This window comes from Mastomys coucha, unplaced genomic scaffold (genome assembly GCF_008632895.1).
Source record: "Mastomys coucha isolate ucsf_1 unplaced genomic scaffold, UCSF_Mcou_1 pScaffold20, whole genome shotgun sequence".
Classification (NCBI taxonomy): Eukaryota; Metazoa; Chordata; class Mammalia; order Rodentia; family Muridae; genus Mastomys; species Mastomys coucha.
In genome coordinates, this window is record NW_022196903.1 from 82,929,250 (window position 1) to 82,955,042 (window position 25,793).

The following is a 25,793-nucleotide window of genomic DNA, read 5'->3' on the forward strand; positions in this document are numbered from 1 at the left end:
GGGGGGGGTCACTTAAGTCAGAACTTCAGACCAGCATGTCAATGCAGCCAGAACCCAAGACAAAAAATCTGAACAAAACCTGTTTCTCTACCTGTAGACATTTGCTACCGTTTAGTGACCCACACTGAATACTGACGGCTGTGACTGTCAGAGCTGGGGCCCTGCCCCTTTACCTCACAGGTGCTGTTGTTGACAGTGTAGTGACAGACAGGCAGAGCAACTACCTCGATCATACATTCTAGTCACATGTATCTGTGAGCAGGGGATGGCTCAGACCCTGCCCAAGTGCAGACTCATAAGAGCCCCATCATTCTGCTTTCCCTTCTGTCCTCCCTAGTCAAACTGAGCTGTGTGTGTGGTATGGTTATGCTGGCCAGACAGGGTGAATCTCATTCTAGGAAGGGACCATTCATGCTTCTCAGAGTGGCTCATGGCTTAACACACCTGCACTTCTGTAACAGTTGTCCATTACATACTATGTGCTGTAGCTGACCACAGGCAACTGACCTGAAGGAAAGCACAGTAGCAGTGCAGGCCACATGCGCATGTCAATAGACACACCTGGGTTAAGCTAGTGAGCAATGCATCATGGATAATTCCACTTAGAGGGCATCCTCACATCAGTCAAACTCAAGAGTTAGAAATGATTAAGGTGGTGCGGTAGAGGAAGGGGAGAGGGACAAGGAGTGTGTCATGAAGACGACAAACGTAGATGATGTTGACAAGGGCTGCACTTTACAGATGTATTAACTCTAGTGACCTGTACACACTCCAGAGGCTGACGCACGAAGGTCATGAGTTTGAGGACAGCGTGGGCTATCTAGGGAAGCCTGTCTCAAATAGTAAGATAAGGGTTGGTGAGATAACTCAGCAAATAAAGGAGCCTGCTGCCAACTCTGCCAACTTGAGTCTGATCCCTGGGACCCACATGGTGTAAGAACCTACTCCTGCAAGTTATCCTCTAACTTCTGTGTATGCATTGTGGTATACAGCCACATAATAAAGAAATAAAAATGTAACTTTAAAGAAATCTAGAAGGTAGTATATAATTTGTATTATGTATATTTTAATCCAGTGAAATGTAAAAATGGCATGGTAAAAAGAGACCAACTATTGAGCCATGAGAGGGTGGAGGAACCTGTCTTACGACTGAAAGAAAGCACTCTGGAAAGCTATGTAGAATGTGACTTGAGCCTTAGACTCCAGAAAAGGCAGAACTGTGGGCAGGAGAATCTGCTCAGCAGCTCAGGGAAGGGAGGCACTGAAGTGTATCTTCTCTCAGCACTATAAAGCAAACATGTATCAAGAAGCCTATGTGTGGCTCTGTGGCCACAGACAGATAGAACAAGCCCAGGCCAATCTGGGCTCACTCCTGGAGTATCGGTTTTCATTGTACAGCAAAAAAGGCCACACAAAAACCAGAGCTGAGAGGAGACTGAGAGGACCTAAGAGTGAACCTGGGGCAGAGGGCCCACTTCATTTCTCTGAATCTTTGCTTCCTCTTCCCTTCCTGCTGTTCTCTCAGTTGCCTTGCTCCTCACCCCCATCAACATTCCTACACCCCTGACTGCCTTGAGATGCAATGCCCCTGTCCCAGATGTCTGACAGGCTCTGCTCCCTCTGCCCCACAATGACAGGTGCAGAGCCAGCTCGGCCAGCTTCCAGTGGCGGCCTGCCTCCCCACATTGCAGCAGCAGACATTGCAGAGCTGGCTCAGGATCTGAGACCCAATAGGGTGAACTGCACCCGCTCCTCGCTGTGGAGAATGAGGATCAAACGGGGTCAGCACGCGTCAAGACCCAGCATGGGCACAGCTGCTGGAGTGCCGAAGCTTTTGCTCGGCCTTGCTTCTTCTGATTCAGAGCCTGTTTTAATGAGCATGTAAATAACTGTCCACAGGGCGGCATTTTCATAGGAGATGTGCGCATTTACTATTATGGGGGCTGCTGTACCCACAGATACCCCTCTCCTCAGCTGTCCTTGTGCCATCCAGGTCACTTTTCTCCATCTCCAGTTCCTCAGACCTCCTGTCTCTTACTTATTGCCATGTCCTATCAATGGCTCTCCTCCCAATAAGTAAAGGCATCCCACCAGGGATCTGCTCTAAGCAAACCCATGTGCTGGCACTTCTGGGTCATCCAGAGCTCAGCAGCAGCCTACTGGGGGAGAACAGAGTCCAAGTGCTGGCAGACTCAGCAGCAGCCCCACCCTTGTCATTGAATCCACAGAGCACTGGATAGGGCTGACGCACACAAGTTATATTCCCAGGCAGACCCACTGTTACTACTTGTGACATGCATCCCATTGGCCATGAGGTCAGAAGAAGCCAGAGACCTTGGAACTGTGTAATTACCCAGTCTCTTAAGTCAGGCAACAGTTCAATCAGACAGCCCACCCTGGCACCTGCAGGGATTGTGGAAGCTCTGGAGAGCTAGAGTCCACCACAGAGCTCTTGAGGGCCAGTGTCAGGCCCTCAAAAGCCTGTCTAGGTGTATCTTCCTTCTGAGCCTGGCGGCTAGCTCCAGGTACCAAGCAGAGGTTCAAGCTTATATCCATACTCCAGCTTGGGCACTGACTTGGGCGTGAATGTCTATTCTCCCTCTGTAGTAGCAATAGCAAGTTTCAACACAAGAAACAGCTAAGAGCAAGTAGTCTGGGTTGCTGGGCTCGGACATGACACCTAGGACCTGGCCTCTGTGCCTTCTTGGCGTCCTCCCTACCCCAGCTGTTCCTCCACTCACTGGGCCCCTGAGGCCTACCTTGAGAAACTTATACAAAAGGAAGGTGAACCAGTTGGTCAACATCTTCTCTGCCACTGATTCTGTCCTATGGGAATAGAAGCAAATGGCAAAGAGGAGTCAACTTCCACCATCCAGCAGGCAGGTCCCTACGACTCCCACGGTGACCCCACCGCCAGGCTTCCCTCACTGTACCTCCGTAACAGGAGCTTGGGGTGGTTCTTGCTTTCCAAGTTTTTCTCGATGAGGTCAGACAGCAACTGCTTTAGCACTCCGGTGGCATACTCCATCTCACCCTGCAGGGCTGTCATGATGAGGGAGGCCACGTTCCCACGGTCTCGCATGGAGAAGCTACGCTGGGCCTCCAGTGTACGGATGAAGGTTAGCAGGAAATGCTTCTTGGTCAATAGCTGTCCGAACAGTGTCAGCGACTTCTCCACATTGGCCTGCACCTGGGAGAACATAGGCCTGCTCAGACCACAGGGTACATAGCTCCAACAGCTAAGGCAGGGGGAGGGCTGCTGGGACAACGAGCTATTTGGGCCTGGAATACACAGGTAGGCCAGACTGCCCTCACTGCACAGTGAGGGTCAGCACCTAGATCCTCCAAGGGACCCAGGCAGGTGAATGGCAGAAAGCCTCATACAACCAAGCACAAGGAGAGGAACCAGGGTCTTAGGCTAAAGGGCAGTTAGCTTGGGTGAAGCCTGGGACACTGTTCTATATGTAGGGTCTCCTTCCAGCCTCCTGAAGCACTATGGGCAACGGAGTCCCCCAAGGCAAGCTACCTGCCCCAGAAACCAGGTCCCTGCCTCATAGCTCAGGGTCCTAACCCTGTGCTGGCACCAACATGGGTCTGACTCCATATTCCCAACTTGGCCAAGCCCTGCAACTTTCTCTGGTAGGCCAAACCAGCCCCTGGGGAATTCTAAGGTGGCAGACCTACCTCCATCTCCTTTAGTACAGGATGGTCCTCAATCCCAGGAAACAGCACTCGCATGGCATATGTGCGGTAGTCAAGGAAGGGGATGCCAGCACCATCCAGGTCACTGGTCAGCTCATGGATGTCCGTCTGTAGCTCTGCAAAGGCTGTGCCCAAATATGGGGTCGGGGGCAATGTGAGATTAAGGGCAGTACATTTGAGGTTCCCTTCCCCCTTCTCAGTCCTAGTCTGCCTACTGTGTGGCTGGGATCACTGGTCCAGACCTTAAAGAAACCAAGTCCCTTTCTGTGCCTCAGTTTCCCTAGTTTAGGACAAAAGGTTTTCTTCCTCTGTACTGTCATGAGATTAACCAGATAAGAGTAACAATGGCTCCAACACTGGCTAGGTGGGAATGGGAAGTCCTTTAGCCAAGACCCAGTCCTGGGTAGAGGGGGTGACATAGATATTCCAGTATTGCACCCAGGGTCCCAGCCTCATGTCAGCCCTACGTTATATACACCATGGGCCCAGGGCCCTCAATGCCACCATCTCAGCCTACAGCACCTCTCAAGGTTAAAGAAAACAGGGCAGAGTAGTAGGCCCTATAGAACATTCCAGAGCTATAAGGTGTCAGCCCTGTAGTTTGCCCTCTATCTGACTAGGAGTCAGAGGGGCAGGGCAGGCTCTGGAGCACCTAGCAGGTTTGGTGAAGTGCCGTGGCTTCATTTCCTGGTTGATGCCAGGCATCTGGCCCCCTCTCTCTAGCAGATCCTGCCCCCGCAAAAGTTGGCAGAGAAGGCATCCTGAACACTGGACTTTCAATTCCCCTCTATAGGTTGGAGCCAAGGGCCTCCATTCTCCAGTACCGGCTCATGTCTGCTTGCTGTCTACCAAAGTGGTCTACAGGGCAGGTACCATGCTAACACCATTTGACTATCTGGGACTCTCAGGGGCTAAGCACGATCATTTGTATGTACCCTTGCCTCTTACTATGTGTTTCTGTGCCCATTCACAGACCAGGGGATGGGGACACAAAAGATTAGGTGGCATACCCCCTAGATTATAGCTGTACAGAAAGTGGTCCTTTTACCAGGAGGACGATTCTGCCATCTGTCATCTCCCTGGGACTGAGGCAGGCGGTGACTGACTCAGCACTCAGACTCCCTCCCCGGCTCCAGCCCCACCCATCTCCCTGCTGACCTTCCTTGCACTCGAGGGCCACCCGTGACTCCAAGTTGTCCATCTGGAGCTGCAGCCGCTTGAGAGTACGGTCAGCATCGCGGGATTTGCGTTTGTAGGCGATGAGCACAGCCACGATGACCAGCAGCAAGAGGCCACCCCCCCCACCGATACCCACAATGGCTGGCAATGTCAGCAGGCTGTCCGAATACACCTGCAGCATCCCAGGTGAGAACTCGAAGCCCCCAGCCCGCACCTGCCAGATGGGATAGAGGTACTCAGAGGGCATCGGCCCCTCAGAGCCTGAGGCTTTGTGCAATGGCTCTTAAGTCACACACAGCATCTATCTGCCTGCCTGTAGGCAGCATCTTTCCAGAGGTGACAAAAGTGGCTAATGGTGCAAGATGCTGGGCATGAGCAGACAGACGCCCAGCTAGTTAACACATAAGCTACCAGTTGTGAGAAGGGCTCCAGGTAGGAAAAATGGCAAGGACTGAATGGGACCTGCATTAGAACTCAGTTCCATGGGGATTTTCTCAGAGATGGGGTTGCTCTAGTGGTGGTAGGGTCATAGGTCAGGAGGGTGGTTCCAGGAGACCACAGATAGGCTGTGACAGGGATTTCCTGGCTCTCTGCATAAAGAAAGGTTAGGGTATGTACCGTGACTTTATGCTGCCCTGTGAGGTTGGGTGCTTCACACAGCAGCTGTGTCTCAGACACGGTGAGGATACAAGGTGTGGAGCCGATGAGCACCGTGTAGTTGAGCCGGGAATTGCCAGGAGCAGGTGGCAGGAGATTCCGTCCCTACAGGGATCAGGGTGAAATGAGGGAAATCCTGAGGTCTCTCTACAAGCCCCATCCCAGAGCAGCCTCTGCAGCAGGAGGCCCCAATGGCTGAGACCTACCTTGAGGATGAGCGGGGAGCTGGGCTTCAGCTCCAAGAGCCCAGTAGGACTGAGTGGCTCCAGTACAGGGTCCGGGTAGTAGAGGAATGAGGAGCTGTTGAGTACCAGCAGCGTGCGTACATTGTCCATGATGAAACCAATCTCATCTGGCCGCTCTCCCAGTTCTGGTGGGCTGCGCTTGGGGTTGTCTATAGACGGCGCCCGGCACACCATGGTGGTGTCATTGTACACCATGCAGCTCTGGGACACAGGTACCAGGACCTCAGGCAGGCTAGATCTCCCATTGTGGGCCAGCTACCCAATAAAGCCCCACCCTAGGAATGACAGCTCCCTGTGCAGATGGTCTAGGCACCAAGGGAGCACATGTTCAAGATGTCCATTCTTTGTAGTCTGAGGGCTAGACAGGTCCAGGGATCAGCCCTAGCTGACCACTTTGTCTTCAAGGCCTCAGCACAGACAGGTAAGCAGGGGGAGGCAGAAGCAGGGATGTTAGCAGCAGTGGTTACTGGTCTAGGAAATACCCACATGGCCAGGAGGGGAGGGAGAACAGAAAAGAATGAGATAGGGGACCAGAGGCACAGGGCATTCACTCACATTTTCCCTCTCAATGCCTCCATATTTGGCCCGGATTCGAGGTTCACGGACGGTGGCCAGATTGGTGCCTGTGACTGTTAGGAGTGTCCCACCACTAGAGGAAGAAGAGAGGAATCAGACAATGCCCTAGGCCTAGAAATACAAGAGAGACACAGTCTCTTCCTACATGAGCAGGTGGTCAAAGCTCAGCCAGAGCACTGCTTGCCAGGATTCATGACTTTAGGAGGCTGCCATTGAACAAACCACCATATAACACCCTGGAGAGGAACTCCCTGACTCAAAGTGGGGGAGCAGGAGGTGCTTCTGGCTTCACAGCAGGTCTCCTACCTGTTGATGCTCCACTCGGGGTCGATCCTCAGGATAGTAGGGTCTTCAGTATAGTTGTACTTCACCTCGGGGTTGGAGAGCTGGGCACGGTTGATGTTGATAACAATAGGGGCGCTGCCAGGAGTCTGCCCAGGCGGTGTCAGGCATCGGATCTCTCGTGAGTTTCTCCTGGGATGGGGTCAAGATGGGTGTGGGTACTGTGAGGGCAGCATGTCAACACATCAGCAAGTTTCTACTGGTGGCTGAGGACTGGCTCCCAGGGAAAGGTGTGGGCCTCCCTTAGGTGGCTTCTGGGATGACTACTTTGACCTCTGAATGTCCAGTGTTGGTCCTACCCTAAACCTTGATTGGCCTCTCTCCATCCCCACCTTGGGTCTCACCTACATTTGGCTGTACACCTCCCTTGGTCTTGCCCTTCACCGTACTCTAATGATGTAATCTCTAATGCAGGTGGATGAAGTGGATTCTGCCTACTGCTGCTGGCTACTCAGGAGACCATGCCAAGAGTACCAGCCAGCTATCCTAGACTACTCTTCCAGGCTTGGGATAAAGACACCTTGCTCATGACAGGCTACTGCTCTGGAGATCAAAGAGACTGAACTATAGGTCTGACCCTTCCCACCTGCCATCACTGCCTTCCTCAGACCCCTGAGCACAGAGTCCCACTACTACCAAGTGCTTTGAGCCAACCAGCTTCCTCTTTCCATACTGTACACACACCTGGAAAAGACCCTGCTCCTAGCAACAGTAAGCTGGCCTGGGGCATGGGGTCAAAGGTCACCTTCATTAGCAGTCAGCAAGGCAATACCTACTCTGAGGTCCTGTCCCTTGGCTATATCACTGCAGCCTGGAGGCCTCACAGCCTCCAGACTACAAACACCAATGATTAGTTTGATAACGGGTAATTACCACAGGAAAATATTTAAAGGGCCTTTCCATTATCATCCTTAATCTAAAATTATCCACTTCAAGCCTCGAGGCTTTTGTTAAGATGTCTGTTTTCTCTATTAAACTTTTAAAAAATACTTTTTATTTTGCTTGTAAGAGAGATGTCCCCTCTTCTTAGGAGGAGCTACTGGAGCCAACAAGGCAGTACCTACGGAGGCCAGGCCACACCCCCTTCCTACTTTGTAGGCTGGTCCCCTATCTCCATGGCAACCTCTCCTGCCTCTAGGTTTCTATAGTGATCACCCCAACCAGGTTTTCCATACCCGTTGCCCAGGCAACAGGAGGGGACAGCAGAGCCAGGAGGGAAAGCCTTATGTCCCCTGACTCCTCTCACCCCATACCAGGAGAAGGAGCAGGGCCGACCGCCAATGGACACAGCTACATCACTGCCTGCATTCAGATGGCTTCCTTCAATGCCAATCCAGGTACCTCCAGACAGAGGCCCACGGGATGGGCTCACACGGTAGAAGGTCGGTGTCTGTAGGAAGATGACTTGTTAGAAGGGATTCCCTCTTAGGTGCATACTCTAGCATCTGGGTCCCTTACCCTGTGTTCCCACCCAGGCAGCCCTGGGGGCAGGGGCAACCACTCCCTGTGGCTGGGCTCAGCCTAGGTATGGGCAACAGGGGCAGTGTCCTATACTAGAGATGAGTCCAGGCCTACTTCAGCAGTACCCTTAACTACTTTCTGGGAGCAGCAGGAAGCAGAGGGCAGTGGGGTCGGGCTTACCACAAAGGTGAAGCGTTTAGGGGACAGTGCTCGGTAGTGGAGGGAGCAGTCCCGCACACACACCTCCACCAGGGCGTCATGGGCCCGCAATGTGCTGGCATCTCCAATCTCGCAGACAATCCTGTTGGCATGGTGGGGCTCAGCACTTCAAAAAAAACCATCCCCTCGGCCACCTAGGCCCTCACCACCCACCCTAGTCTCCCTTACTGTTCTGCGCTGATGTACTCGCTCTCCACAGGGCTGCAAAGCACCTTGCCCACGTGCACGCCTAGTCGCACATCCTCAAACCGGAGGCCCAGATTCTCACCGGTGATGGTTAGTCGAGTCCCTCCCTGCCGAGGGCCTGTCTCTGGGGACAGCTGCAGGAAGGCAGAGGCTGGGGCGGACATAGCAAGGTCTACCATGCCAGGTGGGAGGAGATACTGGGTGGGCTTACAAGAGTGGGGCTGGCTAGGCATTGGACTGGGTCTCTAGCTCCTACCTTGAGAATCTTGGGATCTGTGCAGCGGCTGCTGCCATGGTGGGCATGCATCCAGGAGGCTGGCGAGTCAGCTGGGCAGTGGTGGCGTAGGGAACAGCGGCGCTCAGCTACGCACCAGCCACACTCAAAGCGTGGGTCTGCCTTGAGGCAGAGGCCGCAACTCTGGCGTAAGGCTGGGCACTTGTAGAGGTGGGCTATGAAGGTGGGAAGGTTAGTCAGTATGGACCATCCGCCATCCACCCACCCAGGCCACCAGCCCTGCTACCTACCCTGGATGTTCTGGGGATTGTCAATCACAAAGTTGCCATTCCACACAACTGACAGGTTCACAGGCAGATCACTGACATCATTCCCCTCATAGGAGTACTGTTGGAAGCAGGCACAGTGGTCATGCTTACGGTTGTGGGCCACCACTCTCATACTACATTGCGGGGGGGTTAATAGTGCCTGTGGGGGCCCCTCAACATCTCTGAAACTGACTACTGAATGGGCAGGCCTACGTGCAAGCTGGACTAGAACACACACAGCTCTTCTGGCCATCTTTTCACACATGGTTTCTTTTCTAGCTCCATGGCCCTACTCCCTCCTGCCAAATCCTATCTCCTACAGCCTTGAAGAAACCACATCAACTGCCAGTCTCCATATGTTATCCTCCAAGGCTAGCTCAGACACTATTTCCAATAGCAGGGCGTCCTGCCTGAGAGGTATAGTCAGCTGTGTGGGAGAATAGGGCTAGCTGAGCCCAAAAGCATCAGGAAAGCTCTGTGAACATGAGTCTGTCTGCTGGGTAGGCCAGGACTTCTGAGGTGTGAGGTATTTTTGACCCCACAGCCTTAGCATAGATCAAAAGACCACTGTTCTGGGAAATAAGTGCTGTGTCTACCTCTCCCCAGGCTGGCTTGCACCTAGGGTAACAGCCCTTCTAAGGGCCAGGCCTAGGCTTAGTTGCCTCCCACTTTCTGCAGCTGATGACCTCAGCTCTGTATTGTGTTTGGGCTCAGGCATGCAGCTTGGCATCTCAAAGGGGTGGCTCAGCAATTCATCACTATTTTATCTCAAGGAATTTAATTGGATCCTATCAAATTTCCTGATACCCTTTCTTCCCTTTAAACACTGCTGAAGGGAAGATAAATGGGGGTCTGCAGAGAAGAGAACAACAGAGGCAGGGATGGAAAGACACAGGAAGCAGAAGCAAGAAAAAGGGGTGATAAGAGTCAAGAGGGGAGTGGGGCGGGGTGCAAGTTATGTGAGGAGCCAGGACGAGAAAGGTGGGAAGTGAAAGGGGCAAGTATAGCCTTCGCTTTTTGGTAGAGAGCAGTCTACTCTGACCCCCACTCCTGCCCTGTAGGATATCCCTGTCAGCCAATGGCTACTGGGACCAGGAGTGGGGACACCTAAAGTCTTGCCAACAACCTGGTGTCCACAGCTCTGCTAATCTGGACCTAAGCCTGTTCCAAAAACTCATCGACCTCTTGACTCTACACTTCCTGGACAGGGGAAATGAGGCCTGCCAGTAGTGAGGAGCAAGAGGACAGCTCAAAACCTGAGCTTAGGTGTCCCATGCACATCTAGAAAGGGTTTGTTCTCTAAATAACTCTGCTCTAGGAAAGTCCTCAGTACCAGACTTGCTAACTCAGTGGCAACTTTGGGAATGTCGCTGTGAGATATGAGATTTCCACCATGGGTTTTCCCTACCCACCCAGCAAGGCCACCTGCTGATCTTCAGATGGCCATGGTGTGGGTAGTCTTCCTTTGTGGCCAAAGGACACAGACACAGGCTATGGTCACTTTACCTGGTTATTTCACTTAAGAACCGGATGGTGCGGCCCCGCCACCATCCCACTCAGCTATACTACCCACACTCACCCAAGGACTCAGTGTTGGCCAAGAAACCAACAGAGCCCTCAGATCTTCCGAGGGTCCACCTGGCCACATAAGCCATCTTGGCCTTTCTTTGCTAACAAACCAGGTCTGGGACCAGGTAGACAATGACCCACTCCAAAGCATGGAGCACCCCACCTGCCCACCCGACTGCTATTCTCTCACCGAGGAGTTCTGGCACTGCAGGCTGGAGCTGTTGAAGCGCAGTGCAGTGACTCGGGCCGGGCTGCCTGGGATGTGGAAAAGGCACTCGTACCCTCGCTGACCTGACTGTGGCTGCGGCAGGTTCCGTGCAGCCAGGGTGATGGGCTTCACCACACCCACTGGCACATAGATGTGAGTAGATGGCAGGATCTGTGGGCAGTCCTGAGGACAGCAAAAGCACTGGCTGAGTTGGGTCTGGTGGCAGCAAGAGGTCTAGGTTCCACTGCGGCACGGGCTATGGTGGCTTACAAAACCCAGGTTTTCTGTGTCACTATGCATCTGGGCACCACAAAGACAGTGGTCTTCAGGTCCTGCTCCAAGCAGGCTGTGGCTGCACAGGGCTAGCCTTTTACTCTTGCCATATCCTAGGACTCTACTACTCACTCTAGGGGCTACAGGTACCCCATCTGGTCCACAGCTGCAAAGACCCGAAGCAGGAGCCAAAAACAGGGTGCTGGGGTAGCAGGCTCTCAGCTGGGGGCCCGGGGAGTGTAAAAATAGCCCGGGCCCTGTAGAAAAACAGCCAAGGACCCCCCAGGGCCAGGGTTTCAGCAACAATAACTGATGCAATGCCCGGCTTGCTTGCAGCATGGCTGGCAGTAGCCTCAGGAGGAGGTGCCCCGTGGGAGCATGTGGAGCAGCTTTAAATAGGGACGCTGAAAACAGGCCTGATCCCCGAGGACTATCTTGGCTCCCAAGATGTAGGCCCAGATCTGCTCTGCAGGGCCCAGAGAGCCTGATCTCTGACCCAGTCTCTCATGGTTTGAGAAGATCTGGACAGGCTCAGTGGGTAAGAATGTGGGATGCCCCCATGTTCATTGGCCACCAGCCCCAACTCAGGTGGCAGCCCTGGTGAAGATACTGGTATGCAGGGCCACATCCACATTGCTGTCTCCCATACCTTCTGAGGAGCACTTGGTGACTATACCCCAAGACTCAGGCTGTGATGGGACCTACCTGAGAGAACAGCATCAGCCTTAGCCTCTCGAGCCCCCCACAGCCAGGCCCAGAGCCCAGCACTGCTTGCTGACCCCTGTAACACCCTTGTGTGAGTACAGCAGACAGAGGGCAGGCATGACTGAATGGAGCCTAGCCAGATCCTCCTGCCTGCCCCACTAACCCAGCACTGTCTTCCCAGCTCTTAGTCCACCAGCCACATTCTGGATGGAAGACCTGCTTGGGCTTCCGGGTGTAGCTTCTACTTCACCTAGCCTCCTGTATCCTATCCAAGCCCAGCAGTGCATCTTCTAATTATGGTTTCTAGAACTCATAGGTCAGTGGGACCTGTGGGGCACACAGGGTCAAGCTGAATTAGTCCCCCTAGTCACTTGTACCTCGGGCCCTGCTGAGAAGAGGTCAGAGAGCCTTTGGAGTCTACTGGCTCAGGGACCAGCAGCCCTGAAAGGTCTAACTGATTTCTTGTTTCTCAGCAGCCCAAGGCATGCCTGGGAGACACTAGCAAACACTGCGGAGTGGAACCAGTGTCCCTGCCTAAGGGCTCCTGACTATGCTTTCACTCTAGGACCATCCTGGAAGTAGCCAAGACAAGGGGATGTTTTAGGACTTGGGTCAGCTTCCTGGTCATCTGACCCACAGCCCTCTCCCTCATGCAGACAAGTCTACTTCCCTGTTGGGAACTTAGAGGTCATCCTAAGGATTAGCAAGGGAGAGAAGCCAAGAGTGAGATCCACCAGACCACTGGGGAAGCCATATGATGGGTCTCTTGTGGAAGGTCACTCTCCACCCCTACAGCAAGGTCAGAACGTGGAACTACCAGGACATGCCAGGTCCCCAGGACTGTCAGCATAAGCTCTGATTACCAAGTTCCCGTGAGGTTCCTTCTAGGGCCTACTACCCCTTGCTGGCTGCATATTTCACTACTTGTTCCACAAGCCCCCAAGTACAGCGTGGCAAGGTGAGTGCTTACAGGTCTTTCTGCATCTGCAAGCCAGTATTCTGGGCACAGAAAAGGATCTTGGGTTAGAAAGTCACAGGACTATGTGAATCTGTATAAGGTCCCCCACAGCCAGAGGCAGGGAAATGGGGTGTGCTGCCTGCCACTGTATATGCTATGTATAACACTGCTGACCTAAAGCTGCAACTAAAGAAGAGTATGTACACATGGGATCAACCTGTTCCCCAAAAGACCTTCCCCTGACCCCCGCCCTATGCACACAAACCAGGCTCTATGCTGCCTATTCCACATAGAACACTATGGCTGCTTCTGTATGAGAACCTGAGTGAGCTGCCACTCCAGGGAGAGTTTCCTCTTTAATAAAACTTCCTAGAGGTGATGGGCTACTCAGAGCACGATTAGAGGGACACCAGAGAAGAAAACTGGAAGAAACCTTGGCTTCAGGAACCACCAACAGGGGTCTCCCTGCCTCCTACTAGGACATTGTGTCTCTGGGGCACTGTACAGGCCTCTGGAAGTGGCCTCAGGCCAGCCCTGGCCAGTTCCCAAGGCCCCTAACTTGGCTCTTACTTTCTACTCTAGATAATGTGACCCAATTCTCCCAATTGCTACCCTCCTAGAAACACCACCGCCAACCCCTTTGTGTCCCTGGCTTCACCCACTGTCACAGCTCCCATCACCATTAGGTCCAGGGTCTTGCCTCTTATTGCCACCTTGTCCTAGGAGACATGAGGCCAGGAAGCAGCAGGATGATGGGAGGGACAGAGGAGGGCAGCTCATGAGGCACCACTCACACATGACCTTTTGCCAAGCTTTCCAGATAAGTCCAGTCTGGCTGTAGCTCCCACAGACCTAAGTAAAAGAATTCATGGCCTCCCCTTCCCAAACCCAACATAGTGTTCATAGTGAGATGAATGAGTCCTTATTTAAGTCCTGGCCCCACACCATGGACCCTAGGATCCCGTTCCAGCTTCCCATCCTGTATGCCCAGGATGTTATAGACTCTAGGAGGAGTGGCCTGCCACTCATACAGCCAGACTCAGCAGCAATTACCACGTGGAGCTTCAGAAACCTCCACAGCTCCACTGTGAAGTTCCCTCCCTGTCTGGGAAAAGAACTATTATGAAACATGCTGGTCAAGCTGCTCTGGCACAAGCTACCACAGGGCCTCTATCTCCCAAGGACTACAAAGGACATCCAACAAACATCCCAGCTTGGCTTCAGGCTATGACATTCAGAAAGTTGTCCCCACCTTGGCCACACCTTATAGTATACAACTGGCACCCTAGCCACCCATGGGTATTGTTGGGTGATACCCTGAGACTCACTGGTACTTCTGAAGCCTCCAGGCCACTTATCCAGCCTTACCTCAGACATGTTGACACGGCCTTCCAGAAAGGCACAGTCGGCCGCATTGTTGGTGCAAACGTGGCGGTATTTGCACCAGTGGCAGGGGAAGGAGCCATTGACACATGCCAGGCAGCTGCGGGGGGAAATGGGACAGTTAGGCCTAGGGAGTTTCAGCTTATGCTTCCACCATGAGGACCTAGTGTACTCCTTCTCCTTGAAGTGTTACCTCAGGGACTTTGCATTGGCTGCCCCTGGCTGAGAAGGTCACCAGATCTGTTGCCTGCTGCACAGGCCTCATTGAGAATGGTCTTACCTCCTCTGACTCTCTTCCTCTTCAAACCAGTACTGGTCACTGCAGTGACCCCTGGCCACTATGACAGAACTAGAATGTACTTGTAAGTACACCAGAAGCATGTGTCACACTCCCCACTTCAATGGGCTTAGGCTGGTGCATGTGGGGAGTGTCTCCCTTAACTGCTCAGATCTCAATCCTCCTCGGCCTGTCCTATCCAAACCTGTTCTACTTGTGTAGGAGCTGTTCAATGTGCATCTCACAATCCTGGGGGCTTGCAAAGAGACAGCCTCATGGCTTCCAGAATACACTTCCCTGCCCTATAGGACAGCTCTAACAGTTCTGGTCACCTTGCTCCTGAAGACAACTCCAAGAATGCCCTGGGAGTCTCTCAATAAATGATAACAAGATCAAAAAGCCAGCCAAACCTGATACAATTCTCTCTGGAGTCTCCACCCTTGCTCTGGTCTTCTAAGGACCCTCTCTTGACCAATGCCCTGGCTAGTAATGGACCTTAATATGTCCCCAGCTTCCTTGTATCTGAAGCCACTTATCCAGCCTTACCTCAGACATGTTGACACGGCCTTCCAGAAAGGCACAGTCGGCCACGTTGTTGGTGCAAACGTGGCGGTATGAAGCCAGGTGCTCATAGCCAAGATGGGGAGAAGCAAGCAATGCTGCCCCTGCCCAACTCCCTGTGCCCACCCAGAAGCCCCAAGAACCAGGCAGAAGCCAATGCCTGGGCGTCCTACTGTGCAGCAACTATTTCCAGGCCCAGAGTCAGCACACACTGAGCTGTCATATCCGGGTTCCACAATGGCCCAGATCAATGTCTCCTTTGGAGCCCCTGGCACCACTCTGGTCATACCACACTCTTCTGCCCAGTTCCTAAAGCAGCTCTCACAGGTGCTGCAATACTAGCTAGCCACAGCTCCTTCCATGCTGCCCTCAGGGCCTTGCCCTGAGGCAAGCTAGCTCTTCAACTGGCTGGCTGCTTTTGTGGGACCTCTTATTCTGTCCACTTGACTGGATGTCAGCTGCAGGAAAGCAGGCCTGAAAGAAGTGTTTGCAGCAAGATCACAGGGATGCTATTGCAGCAAGGGCAGGATCTAGGGACACTCACGACTGGTGAACACTGCAGTTATAGAAGACAAAGTCCACAGATGCAAACTTCTTTCCTGTCTCCTTGGACTTGAGGTAGAGCTTCACCACCCGCTGGTCTCCTGCAGAACATTAAGGCTAAGCCACCAGGGCCATAGACCACAGACCTGGCACCCTCAAGAGAAAGCCCAGATATAAATCAACCCATCACTCCTCTAGCCTAGGCCCCAGGTGGCTGATGCCCCTTCCTTAATTGGCCAGTAAGGAATCAGAACACAGATCCCTCATGAAGGTTGGGCTAAATGGACTCACTGGGCTACTTGCTAAACATTGACTGAACATGGACCATAGTAGTCAGAAAGGCATGCGCTCAAACCACCACCAGGCTTTCCTCCCATGCAGCACAGATATCCTCAGCTCCACTCTGATCCCTTCTGAAGCTCTGTCTAGCTCCACACACCTCCTGCTTTTGACTCTCCTGTACCTGCAACTGCTGAGCAGGAAGAGTCCCCACTCACCCTGACCCTGTGTGATGGGTGCCACTTCCCGGGCAGAAGGTGAGTGGCAATGGATGCGGCCATCTTCCAGGATGCTCTCAGTCTCCGTGAAGTCCTCAAAGGAGCAGTTGACACCAGCTGAGAGGTCAGGAACATTCCAAGCCTGCAGCACGAGCTGGCCGTGGCAGAAGGAATGGGTAAGTGGTTACCTGCCCCACTTGCTCCACCCACGGCTCCCCCCAGCCACCCCCAACAGCCACACTTACCGGCACCTGGGACATGGTGACTGACACATTGCGTGGCTGGACAGTCAACTGCACACACTGCAGCAGGTCAGAGGCGAAACGTTGGGGCTCTTCTGCCCTCTCACAGGCATCCTGCCTAGAGCAGCTGCAGGAAGAATATGCCCAGGTTGGGCTTATAGGTCCAGAGTCTCCAGGGCCACTGGAGAGGAGTTCCTGGGCTAAAGGCATGGATTCCTCTGCCCCACCTGATAACATCCCCATCACTTGTCAGTGGGGTCAAATGAGACCTAGGGCAGCTATGACTATCTGAGATACACACAGCAGGCTTTTAGGGGCCACTAAGCCAAATGTCACCCACCTCTTCAAGCCAGACCTCCCAGACTCACATGCTGTGCAGGACACACCAGCCACAGTGGGGATCCCGAGACCCCAGGCACAGCTCACAGGAAGTATACTGAACACAGCTTTCCACAGGCACCCGCGTCACCTGGGGAAGGATCATAGTGTGAGGCCTATCTAGGCCCATCCCAGGCTCCCAGTCCATCCTGAAGGAGCTCAGTGTACTCAAAAGCTAGGCTGGGTCACCCTGCCTCGGCCAAGTAGATCAATACGGACAAGAGATCCAAGGCAGGCAGCTAGCTGAGATCTACAGCTGTGACCACACTTCATCTCCCACTTGTCTGGACTCTTTCATGGCCTGGACTACGGAGGAATGGAGACTTATCAGCTTGGTGAGGGAAGACTGGGGCCGGCCCCAGTGGTGCTCAGAGAGGCAGGCCAACTCTGGGTCTCCCTAGTCCATCTATCTGTCCATCTGCTATAGGACACCAAATTACATAGAAGGGGAGGAATAGGCACCAAGCTGGTAAGGCTGGGCACATAAGAATACCTTGAAGACCTAGGCAAGCCTTGCTGGCCGTGTCTTACTAAGGACATAGCCACAACCCACTGCAGACAGTCAGAGCCTGAGCTAGGTAAGCCCAGCCCAGCACCCCAGTTCAATCCTCCAAAAGCACCAGTGCTTGGACAGTGCAGTCACCCAAGTACCACTTTCCATGGCTAGAGGTCACAGGGAGGGAAAGAGGCCACCCATACCAGGCCCTGTGGAGTCTGAGGCTACATGGATGGCATGGAGCCCTTATAACCACATCTCTTAGCAGGTCCACTGCTCATCTATCTGTCTGTAGATTGACATGTCAGGTTTTATAGGACACCTCCAGGGGTAAAAGCAGCCTCTTGATTACAGGCAAGCCATTCCTCAGTTCCCTCATGACTGGGATCTCTGACGGGGGATCCCACCCCAGCCACCCTAAAAGCTCATGCCGAGCAGCCAGCAGCACCCACCTGCTTCTCTGTCATAGCATAGAGGTACTGGCGGTTGGGGCTGAGGACCAGGTCACGCAGGATAGGGTTGCCTTCCTGAGCCACCACACTCTCATAAGCCAGAGCCGGCCTGCCACTGGGGTTTGCAAGATCCACCAGAATCTGTAGTAACAAAGGGTGCGCAATGAGGCAGGCCTACAACACTGTATCCTAGACCCATCTTATCTGATGTAAAGGGTCCAAGTCCTCTAACGAGCACCTTCCCACCAAAGCTGGGAAAGAACCAGGCTGGTTCAGAATGAGCCAAGGCTGACCCAGTTCACCCCAAGGACAGGAAGATAGGACAAGACACACTGAACAGGTGGGTGTGCCTTGGTTCCTCTATCAATCCAGACACCAAAACTCAGTGGTAAGGGTACATGTGGGCTACAGTGCCTACCATCAAGCTGCAGAGACCCTGGCAGGCAGGAGCCTCTTTCATGGACCACCATGAAGCTTGTGAAAGAAAGCACATTTGAGGTAAGAGGGCAGGAGGAGACCTTGTGATCGGTATAGCCGAGGAATAAGGCCAGGGGCTCACACACAGAGAGGCCAAGGCCTGCCTTGGTGTCTTGTGATAAGGGATACCCCAGCAAGAAAGTGGCAGGGAGAAGGGGATCTCTCAACAGCACGGAAATGTAGTCCAGATCCCAAACAAGCCAGGCGCTAATTAGCCTGATCCTCTCCTGCAGCCTTGGTGCTGTAAGTATTTTTAGTTGCTTTTACCAAACAAATGCATTTAATTAACAGAGAGACCCATGGGGGCTTTCAAGATGGGACTCGTGGGGCGCGTCTGCCCAGCTCAGTTGGGCCCAGGCAGTCTCCTGGCACAGGACCTGCAGTTTGCTTCTACCCACTGTGCAGCTAAGGCAGCCTAACATCTACCTCCAGCTTCTAACCCATCTGGCCTACCTCTCTACTTCTGGAACAAGGCTGGAGTGCACTTGGTCTTCTTTGTACCACAGTAAGGGGGCAGAGCAAACCTGAGGGCACCAAGGGCAGCAAAAACCAGCACCCTGCCATCGGCTAGCTCTGTCAGGAGCTGGGCGAGGGGCCAGCCAGGGTGGGGCCTGTGTCTCTAGGCCAAGAGACTGCTAGCTGGGAGAGAGGGGGAGGGTCACATTCCTGAGAGCCTGGGCCACCCCCCACATCCGCTCAGCTGCCGCTCCATCAAGACAGGCTTAAGTCAAACCAGACCCGGAAGAGCTGGGGTAAGTGGGGAGGTCCTGGGAGGCCAGCAGGGGCTGGGCCAATAGTTGCCCAAACGTTATTCCTCTGGCCTCTGGATGGACAGGCAAGAACAGCTAGCTGAGATAGAAAGGGGCCACAGCAGCCCAATACCCCTGGAGCTGGCAAGGACATTAACCCTAACCTAAACCTATATACCCCAGCTATGCCAGAGCAGGGGAGGGAGCCAGGTCCTGGGTGAGCACCAGAGCAGATCCTATCAGGCTAGCTCACGTTGCTGTGTTAGTGGGTAGCACTGCAGCCAGAGACAAGGCTGGACTTACACCACCTAGGCCAAACTGGCTTAGATGTATCTGTCATCCTATTCCTGAAATGGGAATGAATCATGCCCCCCTCCCCCACCAACGACAGAGACAGAAAAGCTTGCCTGAGACAGGTGCCAGGAAACAAGCCTGTTCAGTGGGCAGGGGACCGAGAACTCTAGACCAATGTCTTCCAAGCCTCCAAGACCGCAGCCATGACTCTACTCCCCCACACCCCAGATTTCACCCATACCCACATCCCAGAAAGGTCCTATCCTCCTCACTCCTCATTAGCAGCCTTGCCCCAGCATGCAGGGTGCCCTGGACAGAGACCCGGGGAGTGTCCTCCTGCCACAATGACCTTAACCTGACCCCCAGCATGCAGGGTGCCCTGGACAGAGACCCGGGGAGTGTCCTCCTGCCTGCCACAATAACTCTTCCCAGACTGGGAAGACACATTGGCTCCAGCATGCAGGAAAGGGATAGGCCAGAGCAGAGAGCAGTCCATAAGGAGAGGATCACAGGCCACCGAGTCTCAGCAGGCCCTGCCCCCAGCCTGCCTGCTGAATTGACTGGAACAGGTGGTTTCAACAGCTGCAGTTGGGGGCATGTGAGTCCAGCTGTCCATCCACCTGCCCAGTCATGGTCCACATGTACAGCCAGGTTCTAGGGACACGGCCCAGTAGAGGCTAACTCTGGGGAGGGGCCACTGGAAGATCGTGGAAACCATTCCTGAGTAGAGGAAGTGTGGGCATCAGGGAGCTTATAGACAGACATGAGTATGTAGCAGCACTATGCACTGAGCCACGACATGCTCAGGCCTGACAGGACCTTTATGCGCATCACTGTGTACACCTGCCACAGTATCCCTGGGTACATTATGAGATGATGGAGCTTATGTTTTGAATATGAAATGCCCCCCATAGGTTCATGTGTTTAAATACTTCATTCCCAGCTGTAGAGGGAAGTTACAGAATCTTTTAGATGTGCGAGTCTTGTTAAAAAGTACATCACTTGGGGTGGGCCTTGAGGTGTACAGTCTGGCTCCACTTGTCCTTCTGCTGTCATGTTCTCCCCTACTATATTGGACTCTATCCCACGGTTAGCTAAAATAAACCCCTTTCCTCTTAAATTGTTTTTGTCAGGGTAGGTATTTTATCACAAAATCAGAAAATACAAGACACTTATGACAACGTCTGTGTGATGGAGTTCTCTAGGTGCATGCATGATGGGGAGAGGGTCCCTGTGTGCACATGTATGTGATGGAGTCCTTAGGTGCCTGTATAACGGGGTCCCTGCATGTATAGTGTGTGATGTAGTTCCTAAGTGCATTCCTTTTTTTTTCTCTGTGTAGCCCTGGCTGTCCTGGAACTCACTCTGTAGACCAGGCTGGCCTCGAAGCTCAGAAATCCTGCCTGCCTCTGCCTCCCAAGTGCTGGGATTAAAGGCATGCACCACCACTGCCCCCTAAGTGCATTCCTAATGGAGTCTCTGTGCACATGTGGGTAATGAGGTTCCTTTGCATACATATGATGGGATTCCTGTATATACACATGGAATAGATTCCTATATGTATATATATAGTGTCCCTGTGATCATATGTGTAATGGATGTATCCATGACAGGTCCTTGTATATATACCAGTTGATAGGGCTCCTGTGTACACACACGGGACAAGGGTCATGAACACACATGTGATGATGGGATTACTGTGCACATGTGTGATAGGGCCTCAATGTACATATATATGAACAGGGTCTCAGTGTATACATGTGATAGGACCCTGTGTGTACATATGTGTGATGATGTGGCCTCTGCATACACAAGTATAATGGAGTAGATGTATGTACATACATGTTCTAATCTCTTGAGTGTAAGTATGTGTAATGTCCCTTTGTATACACATAATGAGTCCCTGTGTGAGCACATGGACATGTGTAGTAGAGCCTGTGTACACATGTGATGGGCTCTCCATACATATGTATACAATGGGTCCCTATATACATGAGTAGATAGTCCTCAGGACTATGTATAACTGAGTCCTTAAGGGCATATGTGTGAAGGGGAAACTATACACAAGTAGGGTATGATCCAAGTGCACACATGTATGATGAGGTCCCCATGTACATGTGTTTGATAGGACCTATGTAAGCACATGTAATGGAGATCCCATATACACACATATGATGAAGTCTCTGTATATACCTATTTGATGGAGTCACAAGATGATAAAATCTCCCAGTATACATGTGTGTGATGGGACCCTGTCTATACATGCATGTAATGGAGCTCCCAAGTATATATAATGGGGTCTCTGTATACATACATGTGTGATAGGGTCCCCATTGTATATACCTATGTAATGGTGCTCACTGTGTATGTATGAATTTGATGAGGTCCCCAGGTACAAACATGAGGAGAACATCTGACTGGAATGATGGTCCCCAGATCATGCTGTATCCCAGCAAGCTAGAGTCACTAAAAGAGAGCCAGCTTCATCAGACCACATAGACAGTAAACTGTGACTCAAAGGGCCTGTGAGAAGGACCAAGTTCTAGGCACCTGATTGTAACTGGGGACACAGTCTGCCCTGAAATATTGGGAGCCAGCCAGGAGGGCATCCCAGGAGGGCAAGAGCAAGTGCTTCAGAAGGCAGAGAAGGCACAGGGCCAGGGCAATAATAGCAGGGCAACACTGACAGGGCAGCAGAGCCCACGTGCCAATGGCTCAGCCCACAGCTGTCCACTCTAGGGCCACCCTCCTGGAGACAGCTGCTCTGGCAGCCCCTTGCAAAGCAGCTGGACAACTGGCAGAACATGGGAAGGCATGGGCTGGGGCATCCTGGGTACCCTTACAATCTCCAGCTGTTGCCTTCTTGTTTCTCATTCTTTTTCTCAAACACCAGAATCCTCTATAACTGTCCTGAACAGTGCATTGCCTCTAGAAGCTGTGGTGGAGCCACCTAGCCTCCTTGGACACAGCCCCAACACCTACTCACCCTATCTTGGTGACATAATCTTCTCCATCCTCCCTGTGCTTCTCAAGCCTTAGGTCTCTATCCTATCTGTTGGGATGGACCTGAAATCTGAGCTGACCAAGGAGAGAAGCCAGGTCAGACTATGATCTCCCCAATGGACAGGAACACCCTGCCCATGGATCCCAGGATACCTCAGGAAAGGCCATACCTGGTCAGGCTGGAGAAGAAGCTGTCACCAGTGGGGAAGGCCAGAGCCCCAGGCTTGCCAGCCTGCCTGCTAGGCTCCAATCACCTCTAAGGCCCTGGCCAACTGCTGCAGGGCGGGTGGGCAGGCAGCTGACAGCCTGGCCAGGTCAGCTGTCCGTCCAGCCCTGAGCCAACAATGGGGCCATTATCCAGACCAAGGGCAGGCGGGGTTGCTGAAGAGGATGTCTGGGCTATCCAGGCTGTATGCCAAAGCCGGCACGCGCCCTAGCTGCCCGGAGGCAGGGGGCTGCCTAGTTTTGCCCAACCTAAGAGAGGAGGTCCCTTGCTCTGCTTGCCCCAAGATAGCAGCCCGGGCTGACCCTACAAACTACTTAGCCCTGGCCTCCCTGCTTATGAGAGTATACTGGGTGATCTCACTTCCAGGACAGAGTCTAGAGAGAAGAGATCAGGGGCAGCAGCCAGTGAGCATAGTAGTTTCTGCAGATAAAACTGCCAAGCTTGTCTTCCACAGGAGGTTGTCACAGAAGGGGCTACATAAGGCAGCCTCCATTCTCATAAAGGCCCTTGCTCTAACCTCCTGATAACTACCACCCTCAAAGACCAGGCACTTTGATAGTATAAGAGTAGCTGGCACTTAGCTGCCTATAACCGGATGACAAAACATGGTTTGCAGGTACTCTATAGCTCTATAGCTGGCCAGGTAGAGGCAGTGGTTCCAGGGGTCACATCTCTCACCTCTATCTCTGCCACACATAAAAGTGTGGTCAAAGAGGCTAGAGCTCTAGGCAAAGAAAAGCCAGGGCTGTGAGGACCAGTTGTAGCCTGCTTCAGCACTGACTTTTCCAACACAGTGGATCTCTCAGGCCAAAACTCACCTCTTAGGACTGAGAATTCAGAGGCCAGCAGTTCTACAAGAGAGAGCATCTGATTGGAGGTTACTTGGAGACTCTGTGCTATGGCCCCACCACTCATAGAACATATTTCCTACAACAGCCCTGGGCTGGGCTACTGTGGCCTCCTCTGCACATGGATGGAATCTAACTGCTATCAGGGGAAGAGCTGCCCAGGTAGGCACTAGGAGTAGGACACATTAAGAGTGACTTCCATGTGCATCTGGGCAACCTGCTGGCCACTAGGAGCTGATATGCCATCAGCCTGGGGCTAGTAGCTAGCTAGCACTGATCAGGTCTGTGTCTTGACTCAGCACCCGATGGCAGGTCTCCTTTAGAATCAGCAGAGGCAGTGCTCCCAGGAGACACAGCTGTCTGCTTAGCTACATGGGTTCCACAGGGGCACATCTACTCCACAGAAGGCAGACTGCCTGGGCCTGTCCATTCCCTACTTACAATTAGAAGAGGGAGAAAACAGAAATAGGTCCTGCTGAGTAGAACCAAGGATCTCCTACCTAGTGCTTGGAACAAGACAACAGTCCAGAGGTTGAATGGAAAGATCAAGATCAAAGCCCTGTAACTCTTCTGACACTGTCAGGATCTATGCCCCAAAGGCTAGGTCCTTGGAGCACTGTTGCATGAAACACTGCATGCCAAGCAAAGGTTGCATGTTTGACCCTGTATGTGGCCCACAGTGTGTAGCTCACAGACCCAGAACAGGCCACAGCTTGGCCCTGTGGTCAGGATGAGCCTCACAGCAGCTGAGCAAAGGACACAAAGAAACTGCACATGGCTCAGCCCATTCCCAGAACGTTAGCTGCAAATGGTCAGCCAGGGCATCCCTGGGATAGGCAGAGTCTGGGAGGGGCTCTGGGGACGGTGATGCTGGTGGTGTGTCCTCCAGTGAGCCTTCGCCATGGGCACTATTATGGGTGCCTCTGAGGACACAGGGTCCCTAGCAGGGCTGGGTGCAGAGGGAAAAAGGGCAAGCTGGAGGCATCCAAGGTCAAGGGCCTGTGTTGGCAGACTGGGCTGCTTGCCCCCGGGCAGCCAGGCTGCAACATCACAGACTCTGATAGCAGCAGAAACAGCTGTAAATGAAGAAGGCCACTGGCACACTTGAACTGCAGAGTAAGCTGGTTGAAGGCTTCGCTCCTGCTCCAGGCTTTAGATGTGCTGAGCAGAGCTGCGTTCACCCCTCAGAACATTATCTGGAGACACTGTGATTAATACCCTGGGGAGCATACACCCCTGGGAGAGCCAGGTATCTCTGCCTGGACAGATGGGGCAGCACAGGCTGAAGGGTAAGGCCTTCAAAGCTTGTGAGCATGGTCTGGCAGAAAAATGGGCACTACAGCCACACCTGTTCCAAAGGACCACGGCAGCAAGAGGGCAAGAGAGAATGGTGGTCCTGGGTTATAACTGAAATACCACAACCCCTCTCCTACCCCGACCCCAGTCCCATCTTCCACTCTCTCCAAGCCTCTGGCCAACTCACAGGGAGACTTGGGCTCATGCAAGTTCAGGAAAAGAAAGAGGTTTCAGGAGAGGCTTGCTGAGCGGGGTAGATCTCCTCAGTGGCTGGGCCCCATTGGGCCCCTGAGCAGACGAGTGCAGCGTCAGGTGCCACTTCAGGTCCTTCCCTCAGCCCTGTCACTGGCCTGTGATGCCTTTTCTCAGCTGTACAATACCACAGCATGGGTCTCTGGCCCTAAACTAGTGCTTTATATGCACATTAGGTGGTTTATAGAGGTTTTTAGAAACAAGGGATTAATTGCCAACATTGAACAATCTCTCACATATAAAAAAAAACAAAAAACAAAACAAACAAAAAACCCCACAGATATCCAGATTATCCTGGAAAAAATAAAACAATAAACAAACAAACAAAAACACCCTAGCAAAAGAGGTTATACCTCTTTTTCTACCTGGCACGCTTACCAGAGGACCTGGCTGGAACTTAGCCCTGAAGTATAAGTGGACAGGGTTACTGTCGTAGGGTTCCCCTTCCTTCCCAGGACAAAAACCTGGAGCAAGTACTTGGCAGGAATCCAGAGCCTATTTTTGTAGAGGTACCTGGGCCGTCTTGCAGGACCAAACAAGGCCTGCAACTGCAAACTCAGGCCAGAAATGGCTCTTTGGAGGCTGTAGGGGGAGCTACTCACTGGGCTGGGGCTCTGGGGGCCCAGGAGGATGCTGGGAAGGGCATTCCTGAGAGATGGCCTCTATTTGGGGGAGGGTCATGTTGGCAGGCAGCGCTCTGGAGAAGAAGGGGGAGGTAGGGGCACCCCAGCCAGCCTTGAGCAGCTGAAGTTGGCAGGTCTTAAATTAATCGCTACAATTTTACACAACAACACGTTTGGCAGGGCCTGGCCTAGGGCCAGGCAAGTCTCTGGAGCTCCCTCGATGCTTTTTAAAGCCCTGGAAGTCCCAGGCCTGGGAAAGATGGGAGGGGCCTGCCCAACTCGCCTGCCCTAGGTCAGGCAATGGCCTGGGGTCCCCAGAGTCCAGGTTCCAACAAGCAGTACAGAGAGTTGGAGAGGAGGTGGGGCCATGAAC

The 25,793-nt window shown here is 52.9% G+C and overlaps 1 protein-coding gene across 1 annotated transcript in view; it reads right to left on the bottom strand.

Moving 5' to 3' along the window:
• Positions 1-25,793, bottom strand: part of Plxna1 (plexin A1) — a 47,161-nt gene that overhangs the window by 10,523 nt on the left and 10,845 nt on the right. Inside the window, exons 4-23 of the mRNA XM_031382523.1 lie at positions 17,653-17,793; positions 16,695-16,795; positions 16,330-16,453; positions 16,085-16,238; positions 15,589-15,688; positions 14,192-14,306; positions 10,870-11,070; positions 9,093-9,189; positions 8,824-9,017; positions 8,550-8,701; positions 8,343-8,463; positions 7,955-8,091; positions 6,666-6,833; positions 6,339-6,432; positions 5,745-5,984; positions 5,500-5,643; positions 4,861-5,095; positions 3,685-3,827; positions 2,934-3,190; positions 2,760-2,826 (exon numbers count right to left, since the gene is read on the bottom strand). Coding sequence (XP_031238383.1) covers positions 2,760-2,826; positions 2,934-3,190; positions 3,685-3,827; positions 4,861-5,095; positions 5,500-5,643; positions 5,745-5,984; positions 6,339-6,432; positions 6,666-6,833; positions 7,955-8,091; positions 8,343-8,463; positions 8,550-8,701; positions 8,824-9,017; positions 9,093-9,189; positions 10,870-11,070; positions 14,192-14,306; positions 15,589-15,688; positions 16,085-16,238; positions 16,330-16,453; positions 16,695-16,795; positions 17,653-17,793 — 2,985 coding nt within the window. The remainder of the gene's footprint in view (positions 1-2,759; positions 2,827-2,933; positions 3,191-3,684; positions 3,828-4,860; positions 5,096-5,499; positions 5,644-5,744; positions 5,985-6,338; positions 6,433-6,665; positions 6,834-7,954; positions 8,092-8,342; positions 8,464-8,549; positions 8,702-8,823; positions 9,018-9,092; positions 9,190-10,869; positions 11,071-14,191; positions 14,307-15,588; positions 15,689-16,084; positions 16,239-16,329; positions 16,454-16,694; positions 16,796-17,652; positions 17,794-25,793) is intronic.